We start from the raw sequence: 22,707 nt of genomic DNA, 5'->3' as shown, positions 1-22,707 counted from the left end.
CAGCGCCTTGGTCTTGGACTTTCCGGCCTCCAAAACCATGAGAAATGAATTTCTGTTGTTTATAAATTACCCAGTCTGTGGTATTTTGTTAACAGCAGTACAAACTAAGACAAATAAGCATATGGAAATATTGAGGATCATGTTAAATACTGATTCTAACTCAGTGGTTGAAAGAGAGTCTGAGATGCTTCACTACAGGTTCATGGACTATACTTTGTGTATCAAGGAGCTAGGCAGTTGTGGTAAGTCTCCTTTAGCTAGCAGGTTTTCGCTCAAAGTATTTCCCCCTCTTTCACATTCAGTGAACCTCTGCTGAAGAGACTAAACTAATATTCTAATGAACAATCGCCACATTTGAATTTGGAAAAGCATTAATAACTTTAAAAACAGGCAATATTTTAATACTATTTGCAGAAGCCCTGGGTTCATTTACCACTTTTCTTTTTTTTTTTTCCTTTTTAAACTTGAGAATCAGCCAATATGTTACCAGAATGCTTTCATAAGAATGCACTTAAGCACAGGATAAGTGCGTATAATTCTAACTTCAGGGGCTTGGAACGTTAAACATTTTAATAAAACAGACAATAGGACTTCAAGGGAAATTTGACAATAATACCTTTCAAAGCTTTAGTATTTAAGGTCATTTTCTGGTCAAGGGTATGAATATTTCATGGAAGCTCTAAAAAGAAACACAAAGAAAAATTTTTCATTTCCTCTTGATTATCCTATCTGAGGGATGGGTAGAGCTCTATAGGCAAGCTTTAGATCTTTGTTCAACAAATGCATAAACATGGAAATGTATGCAAATATATGTGGAGCCAAATATAAATGATTCTACATGGTACAGTTGTCCTTGGGATATAAAAGCTTAAACCAGGAATAGTGTTCTAGAGGTGAGCAGTGACTCAGAATGCTGAAGAACTTATCCTCTCTCATCACTGTTTCACTTAACAAACTTTAGTAAGTGGTTTACTATTTATTTTATTCTCTCTCAGATGGTAAGAATAATGCTTGTCATACCCATATCAATAGGGAAGTGTGAAGGAACTTGAAACTGTAATCTACTATCCACTTATAATTACTCACAAGTGTGTTGAAAAGAAAGTACTTAATCTTAAAGACATAGTTAAGATGGAAGCTGAATTGAAAAGATTGCCAAGTGGTCAGGGCCCTTTCTACTGCTGCATTTCATAATAGTAGCAGCTGTCTATTGACATTTGTGTTTTCCACAGTAAAAATGCAAGACTAGATTCTAATCATAGACACAAGATGTTTGTCTCTACATAGAATAAAAGGCCATGCCAAAAGATAAGGATATAGACACTTTATGAAATATTTAATTTTAAATTTTGGCTTCAGTTCTGAATCAAACTAAGTATGGAACTTCATATACCAAAGGGACTTTTTTCCCTAATAACAACTGCCTAACTACCATATTCTATATTAATACTGGGCAGTTAAAGATATAAAATCAAAAGCAAAACTATAATATCCTATAGGACAGTATATTTATGACTTCCAAAATATATGGAAGGATGGGACTTATTAAACAAAATACAAAAGTGCAAACTGCAGAGGTAACGTTTAAAATGCATTAAGATGATTATCAGAACTTCTGATTTCTGACCATCAAAATCAATGAAAACAAATAAAAGAAGAACTACACACAGAGAGATGATATTTTGCAATACACATAAGAGGCAAAGGATTAATCAGTATCCAAAAATAAATAAAAAGAATCGTATAATTTACAAGAAAAAGAATAACTCACTTGAAAGAATAGGGAAAAATCTTAACAGGTACTTTACAGAAAGAAAATCTGAACAGCCAATAAAAGATGCCCAATCTAACAAATAATCAAGTAAATAAAAATTAAAACCACACTGAGAGATCATTTATAACTCACTACAGTGGGAAAGAACAGTTTATTAATATCTTGTGTTGGTGAGGACGAGGGTTAACCAGATCACTTATACAAGACTTCTCATGGATACAAAATGATACAACTACTCTGAAAAATAATTTGGCATAATCTGTATGCTCTTTTGTGTTTCTGGCTTTGAATTTTCTATAAATTAAAAAAAATATTTATTTTGTATTTCTGCATGAATTTCTTTCAAGGTAACCAAATAAGTGATAAGGAAAAGTTTTTCTCCATAGAAGAATTCAAGCTAAAAAACTCAGGATAAATAATAGAATTACAGATTCACCATTATTCAACCCTTAGTAAAAATATTTAGGTAGCTTTCAATAATAGATGCTAACACCATTGGGTGAAATTTTATGGAAAAATCTTGTAATGAAGTAATTAGACTGGCATCACCTGAACCTACTGATTGAGCTCAGGAGATCTAAAATTGGGGCAATACTCAGTATAGAGCATCACAAATTAAAATTTCTTACTTAGAAAAAAATCATACTCCATTTTATCAAATCAGTTTATAGGGAATAGAGGAATATAGACAGTAGAACAAACAGCATGATTTTACTGGATCAGTAAAATCCAGAATGTGAGACATTTGAGGACAATGTTTTTTAGGACCTGGTTTCTCCAACAAATCAATAATGTAGAAGATAAAGAGAATGAGGGGGACCATTGCAAAAAATAAATAAATAAATAAATAAATAAATAAATAAATAAATAAATAAAAACATGCAAGAGGTCAAGATATAGTAAGATGAAATACAATATCACTTAAATTTTGATTGGTCAAATAAACTATAAAAAATAAATTAGACAGTCAATTAAATTTTATTAAGGGTGAAAATGAAATGTGAACTAGGTATTAGATGACATAAGGAAAGTATTTTGTTAGGTATGATAATGTCAAGATGTTTTCTTTAAAAATGTCATCAGATAAAGATCCATGCTGAAGTGTTTGCAGGTGAAATGAGATATCTTACATTTCCTTTAACAAAACAAAGCTGTTAAGATAATAGAATTCAGGGTTTTTAATAAATTATTAGTTATAAGGGTGGTGATGAAAAACAAGAGGTCTAGGATAACATCTGGATTTTGCCTTTGGTTTCAAGGGTGGTGCCATTTACCAAGACAGGTGATACAGAAGCGACAGCAGGCTTCAGAAATTAAAATGACTTTAATTTTGAGCATACGTTTTAAGAGTCACAAAGGGCTCGATTGTGTTTGGAAACTATAAATTATCAGTAGCCATCCACAGCTGTGTGAAATTTCCTAAAATTTCCTTCAGCAGTACCCAGGGGTGTCACAACAAGTGCAGTGGAAAAAATCTCTGGATCAATCTACTTTGGAATGTTAGTAGGTCAGATACAACCAAAGACCGAAAAGACATGGGCAGTGGGGATTATTGCAAGAGAGAAGTTAAATGAAATGTTATCCTAGGTAGGATAAGAAAGACCTAAGTCCATTAAAGTGGTGATGGGAGCCAGGCTCAATGACTGACGCCTGTAATCCCAGCACTTTGGGAGGCTGAGGCCGGTGGATCACCTGAGGTCCGGAGTTTGAGACCAGCATGACCAATATGGTGGAACCCTGTCTCTACTAAAAATACAAAAAGTAACCAGACGTGGTGGTGTGTGCCTGTAGTCCTAGGTACATGGGAGGCTGAGACAAGAGAATTGCTTGAACCCGGGAGGTGGAAGTTGCAGCGATGCAAGATTGTGCTATTGCACTCCAGCCTGGGCGACAGAGAGAGACTCTGTCTCAAAAACAAACAAACCACAAAAGGGTGATGGGTAAGGAAGTCTTCAGATAATATCAGTAAGGGTGGATAGAGGATAACAGGCATCTCAGAAGAGGTAGGTATTGTTATAATCTTCAAATAATCTGAATATAGAGGTGGAGAGTTAAAGCATAATGCTGCTACTAATTTTGGGGTTATATAGTTAAATATGAGAGAATAAAATGTTTTAGCTTGCATGCTATTTAGAAGGCAGTAGAAGAACCCATCTGTGAATAGATTGGCAGTGTAGAGTAGATGCTAGGTGATGGACAAGAGTTCTAGAATAAAAGGCACTGGTCGGTAGTAAAAAGAATGATGGATGTGAAGGAATGGGTGTCCCAGAATAGGACACAGATGAGAGAAATGAGGGTGAGCTGATCAGGGGCCAGCTATTTGGCTGATAACCAAAGAAAAGTGGAGGAAAACATGTTAGATGAGCTGCTCTTGAGCCTTAGGGGCAGACCAAGTCCCAAGTGCTGCAAAAACCTCATGAGGTTAACAAATTTTAGGCGCTACTTATCATTGAAAAGGAATGTCACTGGGAATTTACTTATCTTGTCTCTGAAAAATCTTTTCTCTCAGGCTGTTAAAGGAAAAACAATGCATCTATGCTTATTCCTTATTTTAAGAATTAGTTATTTTCATATTAATAATCAGTTGTATCACATTCCTATTATGTATACATTAGCATTTTAGGCACAATGTAGACCATAAAATAAAAAGTCTTTGTTCCTGCCTCTAAGGGTGCAAGAATTATATATAATTCACCTTATATCTGTAGTCCTTGGAAGAAGTCTTTTTTTTCCACTAAAGTAGACTTCGAAATCTTCCGTCTTTAGCCTGTGGGCATAGTCGATGTATCCTGATATCTCTTGCCCATAAGAATTTCTGTCACGAATAAAGATCACGGACTGGTAGAACAGCATAGGGAATAAGACAAAAACATAAAAGAGCTGATTTATTATAGAATGTCATAGGATAGAATGATTTAAAACACTCATATGAGTGACCTTAGGAAGCAGGGTTTCTGAAATAGTGGTTATAACATTGAACAGATTATTTTCCCGAACTGAAAAACACACATTACTGGCCTGGCACGGTGGCTCACGCCTGTAAGGCCAGCACTTTGGGAGGCCGAAGTGGGCAGATCACGAGGTGAGGAGATCAAGACCATCCTGGCCAACATGGTGAAATCCCATCTTTATTAAAATACAAAAAATTAGCCAGGCATGGTGGTGTGCACCTATAATCCCAGCTACTCGGGAGGCTGAAGCAGGGGAATCGCTCGAACCCAGGAGGCAGATGTTGCAGTGAGCCAAGAATGCACCACCGCACTCCAGCCTGGTGACAGAGCAACATTCCATCTCAAAAAAAAAAAAAAAAAATGAAAAAGGACTCACAATATTACAATATTCCATTTGAAAAACGAAAAGAAACAGAGATACAATTAACAAATTAACAATTAGTTGTTACTATGCTGATAGTTTTATCTTGATTGCCTACTCTGTTTAGAATTGAATGCTGAGAATACTGTGCTGAAAAGGATTCTCAGGCAAGTTTTTGGTTAAGGGGAGAAAGTGTTGTGATGGTTTAGTTATATATCCCACAGATATGGCAGGAGGAACTAGCATTCTTTGCTATTTCTGTGTGCATTTTTATACAGACTTCAATCCTCAGCCCTTTTCATTTTGCCCACATAACTCCATGTAAATTAATATCAATTTCTCCATGCTCTTAAGCCACTTATTTCTTAATTTACGCAGCACAAATTAGAAACAAATAGTAACTCAGAGACTTCTTGAGACTCACACTACAGACCAATGTCTAGAAAGGCTGTACCTCCTTAAACAAGGACATGAGCCATAATTTTCAATATTTCATATGTATTCCTAAAGGTACTTGACATCTTTTCACTATCATAGTTGCTCCCAATGTCGGTTATGTCGTATTGGGACACACACATACACACACACGCACACAGAGACAGAGACAAAGACAGAGAGAGAAAGCCCCTCCCCACGGAATTATATTAACAGAAAAAGAAAAATTTCCCAATGTCCTCCCCACTGTCTTTAAACGAGAGATGAACCAAACTTATTTCTCCAGCAGAATGGCAGACTAGATATTGTGACTGACTTTCCTACTAAAAACAAATAAAAATTCTGAATAAAATCTAAAACAATAACTTGTAAAACGCATTGACGCCCTGGCAAGGAAAGGAAATATTCAGAGTCCAAAAACTAAGTGAAAGCAGGAATCCAGAGAGGAGAGCAGGGCCTTAAAATAATCTTTGTTCTGAAAGCATATGCCCAACCTCAGGGAACTGGAGCAAGGTTTCCATGACCTTGTAGGGTGAGGATGCAGGAAACAAATTCTACCTTTCAGAGACAGAGGCTCATAGAACTTATTGCCTCAACAGAAAGCTGAGAAATCGAAAATGCATGAAGTACTATCTTCAATGAATCCAGAAAATATAAGAATTATCCAAGAACAGTACGCCAGGGAAAATTCTTTCCAGTGAGCAAAATATGAACTTCTTCAGACCAAAAAAAAAATAATGAGGGACTTGACTAACAAGATCATTGCTCAAAGAAATTCTGCAGGATATATTTCAGGCAAAAGGAAGTGATTCTAGCTGTCGAGTCAAAGATAAAGAAAAAATAATAATCAAAGAAAGTTGGAAATATAGAGGTAAATAGAAACAGATATTGACTGTATAAAACAACAATAATGGCTTCTTAAATAAAAAGAATAATGTGTTTAAAATGTTTGAAATAGACATATGTTTGGAGGAAGTGATTAAAGTGTTGTGATGTTCTGGAATTTTTCAGAAATGAGGGCAGATGTATTGATCCATTTTAGAATTTGATAAATATGTATGTATAAATCTAGGATGATTATTAAGAAATAAGAAATAGTATATATGACCTTTAAATTATAGTGGGATATATAAAGTTAATCAACCAATTAAATAGAAGGCAATAATGAAAAGGAAAATTATAGAAGAGTCAGGAAAAATAAAATACACAAAATGTAAAGATAGTGCCATGGGTTCAATTGTGTCCTCCTCAAATTCATATGTTGACACCCTGAACACCAGTACCACAGAACTGACTGTATTTGAAGACAGAGCCTTTTGAAATGAGAATACATTACAATGAGCATTTTAGGGTGGGCTCTAATGCAAGCTGACTGTGTAAATGTGGACACACAGAGAGGTGCCAGGGTGCACGTGCACAGAGTCAAGACTATGTGAGGACATAGCAAGAAGATGGCCATCTGCAAGGAAAGGAAAAAGAACCCTCATAAGAAACCAAATCTACCAACACCTTCAATTATCCTGGACTTCCAACTTCCAGAACTGTAAGAAAATAAAATTGCATTGCTTAAGGCATTGTCGGGGGTATTTTGTAGTGGCAGCCTTAGCAAACTCATACAGATTATAACAAGTTAAAATAATTAAGTAATTGCAATAAATATAAATGACTAAATGTTTAAATTAAAAACAAGCTTATTAACATATATATATAAAACATGAAACATAATTACACTTAAAGGCTGAAAGTTAGGTAATCAAAAAACATATATGGGAGAGTTTTCATCCAAGAAGAGCAGTTATCAGTGTACTAATATTAGACAAAATGGATTTTAACATAAGAACCATTACTAGGGATGGAGCTTCACTACATAATGATACAAGGTTAATGTCATAGAAAAAATATAACAATTCAAAATCTGAATGAATCTTTAAAAACAAAGTTTCAAGATATTTAGAGCACAGATTGATAGAACTAGAAGGATATATAGACGATTCATTATCACTTTGGTGAATTCACCTCCATTATTTCTAGATGAAGCAGAAAATGAATACATAAATATTAAAAAATTAATATTGATTTAAGGGACTTAAACATGAAGGCTTGATGTTTATCATAGGCTAGTACCAAAATTTATTTACACTTCAATGTTCTTGTAAGTAAAATGACTGATAATCTAAAATTATATACATTTGGCCATAATTTCACAATATATAGCCTTTTTGTGTCAGTTAAATCCCCTTTTCCCTGGAAACTTGATTAAATTTATTTCAAATCTCTCTTCTCCAGCTCTGTGAGAGTTAAATGTCTTGAGTTAAATGTCTTCTCTGATTTTTGTGAATTCCTGGTTTTCTGATGATGGAGGACTTTAAGTGAGGTCAAACGGAGTATAAATGTGGGTCCCTTTAGAATCATCGTATATAGCCCTGGGCAAGTCACTCAAACTCTCTCAATGTCTCACTTAGATTCATTAGTCCTGTGCTCTTAAGCACCTTCCGAAAAAATTCAGCAAGTTTCTACCAAAAACAAAACAAAACAATAGAATCCCGCTTAGACCTGAGCAGTTAGCTAGTTTGGCCACTGAGCAGCCTCTTCCTTCGTGATTCTCCTTCAACTCTGTAGAGCAACAGAACACTCCCTGACCGCCTGGAACTGCTCAGCTTACATTTATGTGCCGTCGGGGTCATCTGCCCTGAGCACCCAATTCGTAAACATCATGCAAATACTGTTATTTATTTTCTCAGTTAGAATTCTGGTTATTAATTATTGTATCTATGATTTTTAAATTTTCAACCAAAAACATGCCCAATTAAAATTTAAACCTAAACTTCTCACCGCAAAAAAGATACTCATCTGGGGCTGTTTTTACACAACTCTTTATAGAACAAATGTAAATTCTTTCAATATGCCTTTCCAAGTATGGTTACATATGTGCAAAAGTATAAGAAGATGTGGGAAGATTTTTAAGAAGACTTTTTAGTAAAATTTTTAAAAAGTTTGCTAAAATATATATCCAATGAACACAATGCTTTATTAAATTATTTTTAAAATTTGATTGGAACTATTAGTATGTGGTAATTGCTGACAAATTGTCAGGAAATTACAACTTAAAATTTAATTTTAGAAATACATCTTTTAAATGGCGCGGTTTGGGGTTATAGAGGCAGAAGAGGTGATAACACTGATAATCAGACAGATGTGGTGGCAGATATTAATTGTTGTCAAGAACTTCAGGGCTGGTTGAAATTTCACTGCCTTATTTATATTTTGTGGATTGCCTAAGAATTTGAATGAAGTTAAACTAACAATCTTAGTTAATTGTGTTTTAATTTCAAAATGTGTATTTTTCTCCAGAGTTAATAGTAATTATTTCTTCTATGAATACTTATCGTTTATGAAGAAGCCAGTATATTCTGAGTGAAGTTTTAAGAGCTTCACATTCATTATCTCATTTAATTGTGTCAAACATTTTATAATGACTAGATAGCATTATTACCCTCATTTTATAAAGGTGGGAAATGAAAGGATTAAGAGTTTTGGTAACTCCCAAGGACATGTAGCGAGAGAGGGGAGCACCTAAACTCACACCCAGTTTGGCTTCCCAAGATACTCAGGTTCTTATCTATTGCATGATAGAAAACTTGGATTCAAATGCTGGCTCTGTCACCTACTTACTGTGTGACACTGATAAGTTAGTAATACGTTTTAAGATTTAGTTTCCTCTATACTAAAATGGGGGTAATAATACCTAAATTGGTGTGTGAATTAAATAACACTATTTTGCTAAGCACTTGGTAATGCCTCATACATGGCAAGCACTCAATAAATAGTATCTATTGCTTTTGAAAAGTTTTGTCATTAATGTTGCTACTGTATTTGTAGCATGTTAAGAGTTTTATAAATTACTTAGGGGATATGGAAATGGAATAATCGTATCAGAATTCCATTGCCTGGTGTATATAGTTATGTCAGGGTTGCCCTACATGGTTCAGTTTCTTTCTTAAGTTTAGTTATTCACAGTTAAAACTTTTGATATAATTTGAAGCTAAAATTGAAACAAGCTTTTTAGTTATTATATTATTGTAATATATATTATATTATATATTATTAATAATATATATTATTATTATATATATATATACACAAGACACACCCAATTGATCATAAAACCACTATTCTGGCATCTAGAATGGGGTGCATAGATCAAAAGAGCCCCTTGAAGAATAGGTTTATTTCAGCCTGAGTATGATGTACTTCAGTAACTGAAAGCTTTGTTGTTCAGAGCCCTTTACAGACTTAAGAATAATTTTAAAATGTTATAAATAATTGCTTAGGCTTACCTAATAACATTTTTAAATAATAGCTTTATTGAAGTATAGTTTACATAACATAAAAATTCACCCTGAAGTTTAAGTGTACAATTCAATGATTTTTAGTGAATTTATGGAGTGGCACAACACAACTCAGATTTAGAATATTCTCATCACTCCCAAGAGATCCCTTATGACATTTGTAGTCATCCCTGTCTCCACCCTCAGCTCCAGGCAATCACTAATCTACTTTCTATGTCTATAGATTCTCTTTTCTGGATTTTTCATAAAAGTGGAATCATACAATATATGATCTTTTTCATTCTAATAACATTTTTAATCACAGTTAATTTCCCAAAAGACACATGAAAATGATACTTTATATATTAAAGGGCTTTTTAAAATGATGATGTTATGTTTATAAAGGAAAAACTTCCAAAATTCATATTTTCCTTAGATAAAACCCTTTAATCCTATCTAGAACAAGTCAAACTACAACCAACAAAAGCATAAAAAAAAATCAAATGCTATTCATTTGAAGCCACGAATACTGATCTATTTATTAGCAACCTAAGCAGAAAATACCAGTTTTTGTTTAACCATGTAATAAAACCCCACAAGAACAAGCAATGAAGAAATATCAAGACACATTGCTTCTGATATTGAAGTGGTGAATAAGATACCAAGGGGCATGTAGAATCTGGTATTTTATTGAGGTAGCCTGTGACCTCAAAAGTGAACCAATGTTAGTTGAAAAGACTTATGTGATACTTAGTTAGGTCCTCATTACCTCTCATATATTGGAAAAAGATGAATTAAAGTAAAATTTAGGCCATTAATATATCATTTGGATCTTTGGCTGCTTGTCTTTTCCCAGAAGTGGATTAAAATACAAATTCACAAACTTGTTATAAGCTGAGTACATGTGTTGCTTGATTTTTCATGCCAAATACTAATGAGGGGATATAAACCTGATACATCGAAATGGGACTTTATTGACAGTGAAGCCAAAGTCACTTAAAAAAAAAAAAAAAGCATACTAAGCAGTATGCTGCTGCACTAAAACTGAAACAGCCTTTTCTAGGGAATGAGAGCTGTCAAACAAAGCTAAGTTGCTGTGTTACCCAGAGACCAGACTGTCAGTGTGCTCTCTGATAGAGACAAATGAAGGAATCGTTATGTGCTAGAATTTTAAAACTCTGGAATGCTCTAATGAATCACTAATTTTAGGGATTCTTCTTTTGGTTTCAGAATGTAAATGATTTTTGCAAATGGAGCCCAAGTTCTCTAGGAATCAACTATTGTTTTCTAACATTTAAAAATGCCCATCATTGTAAATCTCCCTGCAACAAGTTATTTTTGGAATGTTTTGTGCTGATAACTATTTTAAAATTCTATATTCTCTCAGTCAATTGCAGCTTTACATACATGTAAAATACATATAATTTTCACTATTCATGCAATTCACAGGGTTATGTTTAGCACAGTTCTTTGTCTTTCCTGTTGGAGGCTTGGGCTCAGAACAAGCACACTTTTATTTCCACATTGTTGGCCAAAGCAGGTTGCAGGCCAGTCCAGATTGAAGAGGCAGGGCAGAGTGACTTCTTCTCTTGATGGGAGGAGCTACCAAGTGTCATTGCAAAGGCTCATGGATAAAGGACAAAGTGGATAATTGCAGCCACTTTGCAATCTGTAGTTATTTACCATAAGAAACTAAGAATTTTGCATATAGCTGGCTTGTTCATTTTGCAATGGTTGCAGATTGATTTCTCAGGGGGAATCATTGATTTTTTTTCTCTCCTAGATTATAAGACATATCTATATTTTAAATGGCTTTGTTTATTTATTTATTATATTTTTTGAGATGGAGTCTGGCTCTGCTGCCCAGACTGGAGTGCAGTGGCACGATTTCGGCTCACTGCAACCTCTGCTTCACAGTTTCAAGTGATTCTCCTGCCTCAACCTCCTGAGTAGCTGGGACCACGGGCACGCCACTGCTCCAAGCTAATTTTTGTATTTTTAGTAGAGATGGGGTTTCACCATGTAGACCAGGCTGGTCTTGAACTCCTGACCTCAAATGATCCACCCACTGTGGCTTTCCAAAGTGCTGGGATTACAGGTGTGAACCACTGCGCCCGGCTAAATGGCTTTATTTTGAATTACCAGTGAAATTAGGTATAATTTAAGAATATATTGTCTCACCATTAGTATCCAAAATGTTCTAGAATGTTCAGGGATTGAAAATTTTTAAAAATCAAGCTTTAACTACTTGGAAGAAGAAAATAAAATTATTATATTTATGTATGAACTCATAATTTACTTAGAAAATCCAAAAGAGTGAACTGAAAAACTTCTAAGACAGTTCAGTAAGTTGATCCAATACAAAATATTTATACAAAAAATAGATGGATTTTATGCTAGTAATAACCCATTAGCTATTGTGCATGCAATCTTCACTTGCATTATTTTTTTATTAGAATTATAACATTTTGCAAAACATTTTTTGTAAAATAAATTTCTAGAATAACATAAACATGAAATGAAAAGACTACATTGTTGAACAAAGTTATGAAATAACTGTGCTGAAATTCTAAGCAAAACACAAGTGGGTATCTTTCACTACTTAAAATTTTAGCTTGAAGAACAAATGGTTAAGAATAAGATGATTTATAAAGGAGAAATAAACAGTAGAACTTGCACTATTAGACAAAATGGCTATAATAATTAAATCACATATCATTGGCACAGTGATGGATATAGATCAATGAAAAATACTTCTGAAACACACCCATGTACACAAATGTGTGTGCGTATAATATATATGCTTTCCATAAGTTGATTTTGTTTATGTTTTCTAAATCTCTAAAACAAATATCTACTCTTTCTTTGCACAATTCCAAAATCTTGCCTTTATCCACTGTTTTCTGACCTCCATCACTTATCTTTCTAGCTGACATATTCAATCCAATAATCCTTTCAGCTCTTTGGAGCCACTAATCCATTAAACCATCACATTTTAGTATGCTTGTCTTCTATTTTCTCATTTTTTCTCATTATTAAATTTAGATTCCATGGTGCAGCATCAAAATTGTTCAGTTGTGTAGCACTTCAAATTTCTTGCACACATCCTTCTATTGTACTAGTTTAGAAAATTCTGATACCGTTTCAACCCCATTTTCCTTTTCTGTTTTTTTTTTTTTTTTTTTTTAATAGCAACAGCTGAGTTTGGCTAGAAAAGGAAAATATGATGACTGGTCTCAGTAAAAATTAATGACCATAAACCCATAAACTCCCACACTCCCAACTTTTTTACATATCTTCTCTCTCATCAAACTTTCATGAACACCCTTTCTCACATTCAATTATTTTCTCTCTGGAAATACCAACAATCAGAACAGAGCCACTGTGTCTTCCTCCCATCCGATGTGCAGATCCATCTGCACCTAGATCTGTGTTCTTCCTTTCATTGTGTTATAAGGGCTTGGATATCCATGCTTCTATCTGAGATGTCTCTCGTTTTTGTGCATTTGATCTCATTTCATCTCCTGTTACTTTCACATAATTGATTTCTTATTTACTTTGTGTAAGTTCATTACTATTAACATTTAAACATTCTGCAATATCTACTACTTGAAAAAGAAAGAGGCTCATTACAGTCCCGCATGTCTGCTTCCCCTTATAGCAGAATCCTCAATATTTCTTTAGCTATTACAGTCATTTTCCTGCAGCACTCTGCTGAAATAGCTTTGTTTCTTACACCAACTGTTTTATCTTTCTAAATCCAAAGGTCAATTTTCATTTATAAAAATTTTACTTGAACTCCAAGTGGCATGTGACATAATTGTTCACCACCTCTTTTTGTGAAATGTTTTCTTTGTCTGCATCAGTGACACTGTGTATTCTCAAGATTTTCTTCTCCTTCACCAATCTCTTCTTATTTGGCTCCTTCTCTTCTTCCTGACCTCTAAATTTTGGAATTCTCCCAGGCTTAGTCCTCATCTTTTCTCTGTCTGCATTCACTCACCAGTTGATCTTATCTAGTTCCATGAATTTATTTAATTATCACTTTTTACTCTTTCATGAATTTCAGACTAGTGTGTATATTCTTTTCTCTCTTCTCTAAGGTCTCACAGACAACTAAAACTGAACATGTCTATCACACAACTTCTTTTAATATCCTGTCTCACCACCTCAACCAAATCTTCTTTCCATGTAATATGCAACACTATTTACCTAATTGCTCAGGCCAAAAACCTAGGGATTCTTCTTGATGCCTACTTTTCATGACACTTCACATTCATTTCAATCCATTCACAAGTCTTGTTGCCTCTACCTTCAACATGTATAGTCTGTTTCTTGCATATTTTTCCAACCTAATTCCCACTATTTTCCATATACCTTATTCTACTCCAGCCATATTGGTCTTCTGATAAAAATATTTCTGTCTAGGGCCCTTTTGTATGATACGTTTTCTGCCAAAAATGCCCTTTCCTCGGCTATCTAAAAATCTTGGTCTCTCACTTCACATAGATTTCTGCTAAAATTTCACTCCTCTGGAAGTCTTCCTTGGTCTCTCTAACGAAAGTAGCATGTACTTTACAGGTGCTATGGCTTTGCCTTGTTTTATTTTTGTTCATAGCAGCTATATCTATCTGATATTTATTTCTTTATGTTTTACCTCATTTTAAAGTTGTCTTTTGGCTGGGCATGGTGGCTCATGCCTATAATCCCAGCACTTTGGGAGGGCGAGGCAGGTGAATCACCTGAGGTCAGGAGTTCGAGACCAGCCTGACCAATACAGGGAAACCTCGTCTCTACTAAAAATACAAAAATCAGCTGGGTGTGGTGGCGGGTGCCTGTAATCCCAGCTACTTGGAAGGCTGAGACAGGAGAATTAATTGAACCCGGGAGGCAGAGGTTGCAGTGAGCCGAGATCATGCCACTGCACTCCAGCCTGGGTGATAGAACGAGACTCCGTCTCAAAAAAATAAATAAATAAACAAACAAACAAATAAATAAATTTTTTAAAAAGAAAATAAATTGTCTTTCTTTCTCCTTAGTTTGCAGGGGCCATAAAGGTAGAGACTTTATTTTGTTCTACATGCTATCACAGTGCCTGGTACATACTGGCCGTTCAATAACTATTTGCTGAGTGAATGAATTGATGGTATTCCTAATGTGCATCTATCAAAAGGAATAGAATAGAATAACTAGCTGGGTTTCATGTTGTTGAATATTAGAAAGAGAACTTTACACTGATGATGTCATCAAGAGCATTTTCAATAGCTGATGAGGACAACTATGATGAATTAAAGAGTGAATAGAGAAATAAGAAATAAACATATCTTACATAACCCTTTAGAAATCTTTCGCTAAGTTGGTGTGCTGCACCCATCAACTCGTCAGCACCCATTAATTCGTCATTTATAGCAGGTATAACTCCCAATGCAGTCCCTCCCCCCTCTCCCCCCCCCATGATAGGCCCCGATGTGTGATGTTCCCCTTCCCGAGTCCAAGTGATGTCATTGTTCAGTTCCCACCTATGAGTGAGAACATGCAGTGCTTGGTTTTCTGGGTTATGCACATGTACCCTAGAACTTAAAGTATAATAATAAAATAAAAAAAAATAACAAAAAAAAAACAAGAAACAAAAAGAAATCTTTCGCTAAGAGCAACAGAGAAAGGAAGTTGGTTCTTTCTTGAATAGAATGCAGTGTCAAAGGAATCACATAAACTGATAATGCTTCCTTCTATGCTTTTATCTGTTTGGAAAGCATAGAATCAAACTTTTTGTTTGCCATAAAAACAATTTTATGTTCAAACTTCTCTTTTTGATTTATCTTATTATTTTATTATTCTCTCCCTCTGTCTCTCTCTCTCTCTCTGTCTCCAATTTCTTCATTTTATTGGGTGTTTCTCTAAGTTTATCCCACATAAGAATCACCTGAAAGGCTTGCAAAGCACAGATTGCTGAGTCCCATCCCCAGAGTTTCAGATTCAGTAGGTCTGGGATGATGTCCAAGAATTTGCATTTTTAACAAGCTCTCAGATGATGCTGATTCTGCTGATCAAGGGAATTGCCCTTGGAGAACCATGGTTTTATTTTAATGTGTTTGTGTTTTAGTGCTGACTTGGAACAGGGCAGGAAAGAATAAAGAGAAGAAACAGAAAAGGGAAGAGAAGGCAGGAAGGAAGTATAAAGATACAATAAAAGAAGTTTAATAATTAAAGAGTCAGCTATATAGGTAGAACTGAATATAAAAATATCTGACTGCCTTCTTATATTCTCCTCTTATATTTCTGTAATTGCCAAAAGAAGCCCAGATCTATCCTTGTAGAAGCTGACATACATTTAGTAGCACAATCACAGGCCTATAATAAACACCAGCTGAAGCTTCCTGACAAATCATATGGCCAGGGTTTTAATGATAGAAATTCAACTGTAGTTCCACACTGAGGCTACTGTAACCACCATAACAATGTGCCAGAGAGCCAAGATCCATGATGTCATTACAATACCAAAATAGTAGATCAACTATAGTAGAAGATGCAGGCTGAATTGAATATCCCTGAAAATGGTCCCACCCCATCCCATCCCATCCCATCCCGTATTTTCATACTGAAATTATTATTTCTACATGACCCTGTAGCTTACTTGATTTTTCCAGTTGTTTTGATGCTTTGACTGCATGTTTCACAAGTTATTTTTCTTCTACTTCATGGGTCAGGGTTGCCCAAATACCCAGACCTTCTCCTATACCTTTCAGATCCTGCATAGACAATCATTCCTTCTTTTTGTTTTCCTTTCATTCCAACTATATATTTTCCCTACATTTTTATAAGTGTAAAATGACATAATTCTGAAATAATGAAATGCATAATGCCTCTCTTATTTTCATCTATTTTCACAAAATGTTAAGAGGTTTAAAAGAAAGAATTTACTGAGAACCACAGGAAACCTTTGATGCAAGTTTTACAAAGATCTTGTCCAGTGCCTAGCTCATAGTAGATGCTTAAAAACATTTGTTGAAAGAATGATTACATTAATAAGGAATTAATACATTTCTTAGGCTTCATTACTGGATCCTCTTTAAATATAAGTGCTCCTTAGTTTGGCCAAACACTCTTTTCTTGGACAGTGACTTCAACCACCACTTATACACCAGAAGCTTTTAAATCCTTTATCTCCAGTTTTGAGGTTTTCCTTGATTTTAAAAATTGTGTGTGTTACTGTCTACTACATAATTCTAACTGGATGTAATCCAGGCATCTAGATTTTTAAAATCATGTCATTCCATAAATTTGTTCTTATGTTTGTTATAAGAACAAATATCTGCACCATCAACCAAAAAGTAGAAGCTCCTCTATTAACTTTGATTTCTTTTACTTTGACATCTAAGTGATCAGATTCTATAAATTCTGCTGATTTTAGCTTCAAGAAATAAGCTTGTCTTTGCTTTGTGTGATGATTGCCAAAATTTTATTTCAAACCTTATTGTTTCCCTGTTGAACTATCGTAACTACTTTCCTGGATACCGTTCATTCCTCACTCTATCCATCTTCGAAATTACTTGAGAAATTCTTCTCTAAAATGGAAATCTGCATATGATTCGCCTGTTTTTATTAACTACTTGGAGTTCTGAAGTGCAAACTCTTTAGTATTGCAGATTGCTCATAATGTCCTACCAAACTACTATTCTAGGACCACCCTCACCTCTCCATTACATATACTTCCTTATGTTTAAGGTATTTAATTTCATATTTATATTTATTTTATTCAATAATGCATTCATATACTTTCTAAAACTCAAATACTAACCTCAAAGTTGTCCAAGAAATATAGTACTATCTTTTTCTCCTTCCTCATCTTGGCATCTGTTCCTCAGATGAACCTCCTTTAACTCTGAGTTATTTCTAAATAACATATTAATACTGATATTTCTTAATATTTTTCTTTTTGTTTCTACTTCTAATTATATGGAAGATGATGATTTCTAATGTGTCTCTTTTCCACTCTCAAAGCATTCCTAAATTTTTTCTCCTTTTATCCCACCTCCACCCCCATAAAGCTATGCCATAATTTTAGGTTAAAAAGTTAGTCAGTGTTTTCAATTTTTGTACGTTATAAACATTAGCCACGGCTGAGCTATAGAATCAGAAAGGTTCCCTAGCTATGATTAAATTTTCTTTCTTCAAATTTTTTATTTTCTATTGGGTTGTTTTGACGTTTTACCCCCTCAGTTTATAAGCTTTTAAAATGTTTAATTGACACATAATAATTGTACATATTTATGGGGCACATTGTGATATTTCAATATATATATACATTGTGTAATTATCAAATGAGAGTAATTAGCATATCCATCACCTCAAACATTTCTCTACGGTGAGATTATTCAGAATCTTCTCTTCTAGCTATTTTAAAATATACAATACATTGTTTTAACAATAGTCCCCCTACTGTGCAATAGAACTTCAGAATTTATTCCACCCATCTAATTGCAACAATATACCTATTGACCAACCTCTCACCATTTCTCCCTCCCTCTATCCTCCCTAGCCTCTGGTAACCACAATTCTCCTCTCTACTTTTATGAAATCAACATTTTTAGATTCCACATATAGGTGAGATCACACTTACTCCCTTGATTTTCTGTGTACCTATCACTCATCCCCTCAAAATTTCCAGCAAAACTGTAACTATCTTCTCAACGTATTCATAGTCTGTCTGTTTTTATTGTCCTGGGGATGTGCCCTCAAAAGCTCACTGCTTTCTTTTACCTGTACTTGATTTTTTTCTAGGTTTCAAAGAGAATGAACTGTCATTTTGGGGAATTCATTTTACCATTGTCTTGAGAATTTCCTCTGCTTCCCATCTGAGCTCCCATAACAGTTTTAAAAATACATGTGTGCCCCATAACAACATTTTGGTTAACAACGAACCTCATGCACCATGGGGGTCCCATACAACTATAGTGGAGCTGAAAATTTCATATCGCCTAGTGACATCTTGATGATCCTGACCCAGTATAGGCTAGTTTTGTGTTCGTTTTTAATAACAAAGTTCAAAAAGTAAAGAAAAAATAATAAAAAAATTTTAAATATAAAAAGCTTATAGAATAATGATATAAAGACAAATATTTTATGTAGCTGTATAGTGTGTTTGTGTTTTATATTGTGTTATTACAAGAGAGTCAAAAAGTTTTCAAAATTTGAAATTTGATAAAGTAAAAATGTTATAGTAAGTTAAGGTGAATTTATTATAGTAGAAAGAAAAACGTTGTTTTATAAGTGTAGTGTCACTTAAGTGTACAGTGTTTATAAAGTCTACCATAGTGTACGGTAATGTTCTAGGCCTTCATATTCACTCACTACTCACTGACTCACCCAGAACAACTTCCAGTTCTACAAGCTCCATTCACTGTAAGTGCCTTATACAGGTGTACCAGTTTTTATCTTTTATACTGTTTTTTAAAACTCAAGTGAGCTCAAGTGAGCTCAAGTGAGCCTCCATGTCAGCCTCTCAAGTAGCTAGGATTATAGACAAGTGCCACCATACTCAGCTAATTTGTGTTTAGTTTTAGTATTTGGAGAGTAAGAGTCTCACTATAGTACCCAAGCTAGTATCAAACTCCTGGGCTCAAGCAATCCCTCCCACCACAGTTGCCCAATATACTATATTTTTATTGTGACTTTTCTATGTTTAGATACACAAATACTTACCACTGTGTTACAATTGCCTACAATATTCAGGCAGTAATATTGCACAGGTTTGTAGCCTAGAAACAACAGGCATCTAGGTTTGTGTGAGTAAACTCTGTTTACAAAAAGATGAAATTGCCTAACATCACATTTCTCAGAACATATCCCTGAGGCATAACTATGTTTCTATTTCAGTACTCATCACTTGATATTGTGGTTTTTGAGGTCCTTGTAGTATGGAGAGTATATGTTTATCAAACTTTGTATCCCATTTTTGCTTTTTTTTTTTTTTTTTTTGAGACAACGTCTCATTCTATTGCCTAGACTGGAGTGCAGTGGCATGATCTCAGCTCGCTGCAGCCTTGACCTCCCAGGTGCAAGCTATCCTTCTACCTCAGCCTACCGAGTAGCTGGCACTACAGGCGCACACCACCACACCCTGTTAATTTTTGTATTTTTTGTAGAGATGGGGTTCTTCCATGTTGCCCAGGCTGGTCTTGAACTCCTGAGTTCAAGTGATCACTCGCCTCAGCCTCCCAAAGTGCTGGGATTGCAGGCATGAGCTACCACGTCCAGCCTTAACTTTGTATCCTTAATATGTTTCCTGTCCTGATTCACAGTAGGTGTGTAACTGACAGGGATTTGGGATCAAGATAATTAAGCAAAGGCCAACAAAAATAATCTTCAGGGAACTATTTATCTAATTATGCTTCACAGAAAGTGTCACTATGCAACAAATAGTAGCCCTAAAAGCTATTGTTTATTGAGTGTTTACTATATGCCAGAAATTTTCTCATTTAATCTTAACCAAAGCCCCATAACGTAGGTACCATTGTTAATTCTGTTTCACAGATGAGAAAACTGAAGCACCAGAATGTTAAGTACCTGGCCTAGGGTCACATAGTGTATCAGTCGGATTTCTAACAGGAAACAATGGCAACATTTGTTTGTTTACACAGGGACTAATGGATGGCATGTAGGGTCACCACAAGGGATATTGCATGAACCTGGAGCTATTAGTAATAAAACTGACACCATATCTTGGCCACTAGACTTTCCCCAACACTATTCCCAAGAGGGAGAGTTTATCAGAACCCAAAAAGGAGAGGGAGGAAGAGTTGTATGTGAGTATTCTACAGAATTGCAGAGAGATTATGTCAAGGGACATAGACAGTTGTATGTCTATGAAGGGTCGAGGGAATAAGTACCTTCTTGCTAGAGTTTCATACTGGCCATATCCCACTGGGGCCAGAGCCTGATATGCATGTACTTTAATAGAAGCAGCCTTCCTGGGTAGAGTAGGGTGGAGAAGGAAGAAATGAATCTAAAGCAGTAGGAATTGTCAGTCATGATGCTGGGATCTGTACCCCAGCATCTGGACATGAAGCCTATGATCTTACTACTATACTATGCTTGTGGGGTGGCAGGCAGGAAACTAGGTTCTGTTTTCAGTTCAGACTCCAAGAACGAAATGATTCTTCTGACCAAAGGGATTTTTGTTAACTTTTCACTATCATCACTAAAGGACATTGTTCTTGCAGAAGAATGCAATTGCTCAGGAGGATAGGGGACAATCTTGGAACCTAACCGAAAATGACAGCAACATTACAAAGGCATTCTCAGTGGCAGGTAGAGAGGCACTCAGCACTTTGCAGTGTGCTGGTTGGTATTAAAGGACTTCAGGAGAAAGCAAAGACTGAAACATCAGAGATAAAGGAGTCGAAAAGAATGTGGTCATACCAATGGGATAAGAGCGTCCTGAGACAAACAACAGAGGATATGAACAAGCCTGAGCAGAATCTCATCAATTAACAATACTAATTATGGGTTAAAACTACTTCCCCAGTAAAGAGAAACTATAAATCAATATCTGAAACCACTAGATAGGCTTTATAATTCACTGAATATGAATGTGCAGTAAATTATTTACAGTTCTCATTATAATTGTCAACCTCAAAAAACTCATTTTCTCTATCAAATTTTGAGTTTGAAAACCCATCTGTATCTTGGATAGGCACCAGAGTAGATCATACTATGCCTTAGAGGGGCTCATTCAAGGATACCTAATGAGAGACTACTGTATACCAAGTGCTTTCCTAGGTGCTGGAGATACAGTATTGAACAAAGTAAGACTCTGACCTCATGGAGTTCACAGTCTAGTGAAAAATACACACAATTTATCACCTGAAAATATGGAATGAGCTTCCTCTCCTTTACCATCTGACTATCTTCTTATCCCTTTGAAACTCATCTCATTGGAGGATTTTGTGGACCAATTCCTCCATCCCTATGCAGTGTCCCTACAGAACTCATTTCTTACCTCATTCCTATCACACTGCCTCAGGAGATGAATGAGATGCAGTGTGCCTCTAATAAAGTCTCCCTATTAGAGCTCGAGTTGCTTGTGATTAGGGATGCTATCCTTTATCGAGGTATCTCCACAATCAAGCACCACACCCAGCAAAGGGAAAACATGCAATAATGTTTATTGACAAGATGCATAAGTGAACAATAGAAAAGAGAAGATAAAAATATATTTCTTCTACTACTTTTCATATTTAACCTCAAAATCAGCATGAATCATTTGCATGCTTGATAGAAAGAAAAAATAATTTCTTAATAATAAATAAATCACAATTTATTAGTAATCCTTTATTTGATAGGGGCTTTATTTGCATTTCTGATATATTAAATATTTCTCTTTCTATTTTATAATCACATAATAATTAAATATTTTGCCCAAAACCAACATTACAGGCAGAGATACTGTGCTGTGGAAACAAGAAAGTTGAGATTAATTGGAAGAAATCTAGCAGATAGGGTAGTTGAATAGGGTCTTCCTGAGAAGACATTGTTTTACTTGAAACTTGAATAATAAAAATCCAGGCAAAGATGTGAGTGAAGAACATTCCAGGCAAAGGGAATAGCAAGTACTCTAGCCCTAAGGCAGGAAATAGCCTTGCCTGTTCAAGAAATAGAAAGAAAGTCAATGTGGCTGAGCAATAGTGAGAGTAGAGAAGACGGTGGAGAAGGCATGATGTGAAATAAAATTTGAGATTAGGTAGGAACCAGTTTCTGTAGGCCATGTGGGTTCTAATAATGGCTTTCAATTTAACTTAAATGCAATAAAAGTCATTGAACAGTTTTATGCAACAGAATGTAAATGATCAGATTTTT

General features: G+C 35.1%; 1 protein-coding gene across 2 annotated transcripts in view; it reads right to left on the bottom strand.

Moving 5' to 3' along the window:
• The window catches only part of LOC105511584 (chromosome unknown open reading frame, human C4orf22), a 642,164-nt gene that overhangs the window by 82,684 nt on the left and 536,773 nt on the right, over nt 1-22,707 (bottom strand). For both annotated transcript variants that reach the window (XM_011941743.1, XM_011941744.1), the window contains one exon: nt 4,470-4,612. In XM_011941743.1, coding sequence (XP_011797133.1) covers nt 4,470-4,612 — 143 coding nt within the window. The remainder of the gene's footprint in view (nt 1-4,469; nt 4,613-22,707) is intronic.

The sequence above is a fragment of the Colobus angolensis genome, unplaced genomic scaffold (assembly GCF_000951035.1).
Source record: "Colobus angolensis palliatus isolate OR3802 unplaced genomic scaffold, Cang.pa_1.0 Scaffold200, whole genome shotgun sequence".
Taxonomy (NCBI): Eukaryota; Metazoa; Chordata; class Mammalia; order Primates; family Cercopithecidae; genus Colobus; species Colobus angolensis.
The sequence above is the reverse complement of the archived record's forward strand: the minus strand, read 5'-3'. Positions and strand labels throughout refer to the sequence as shown.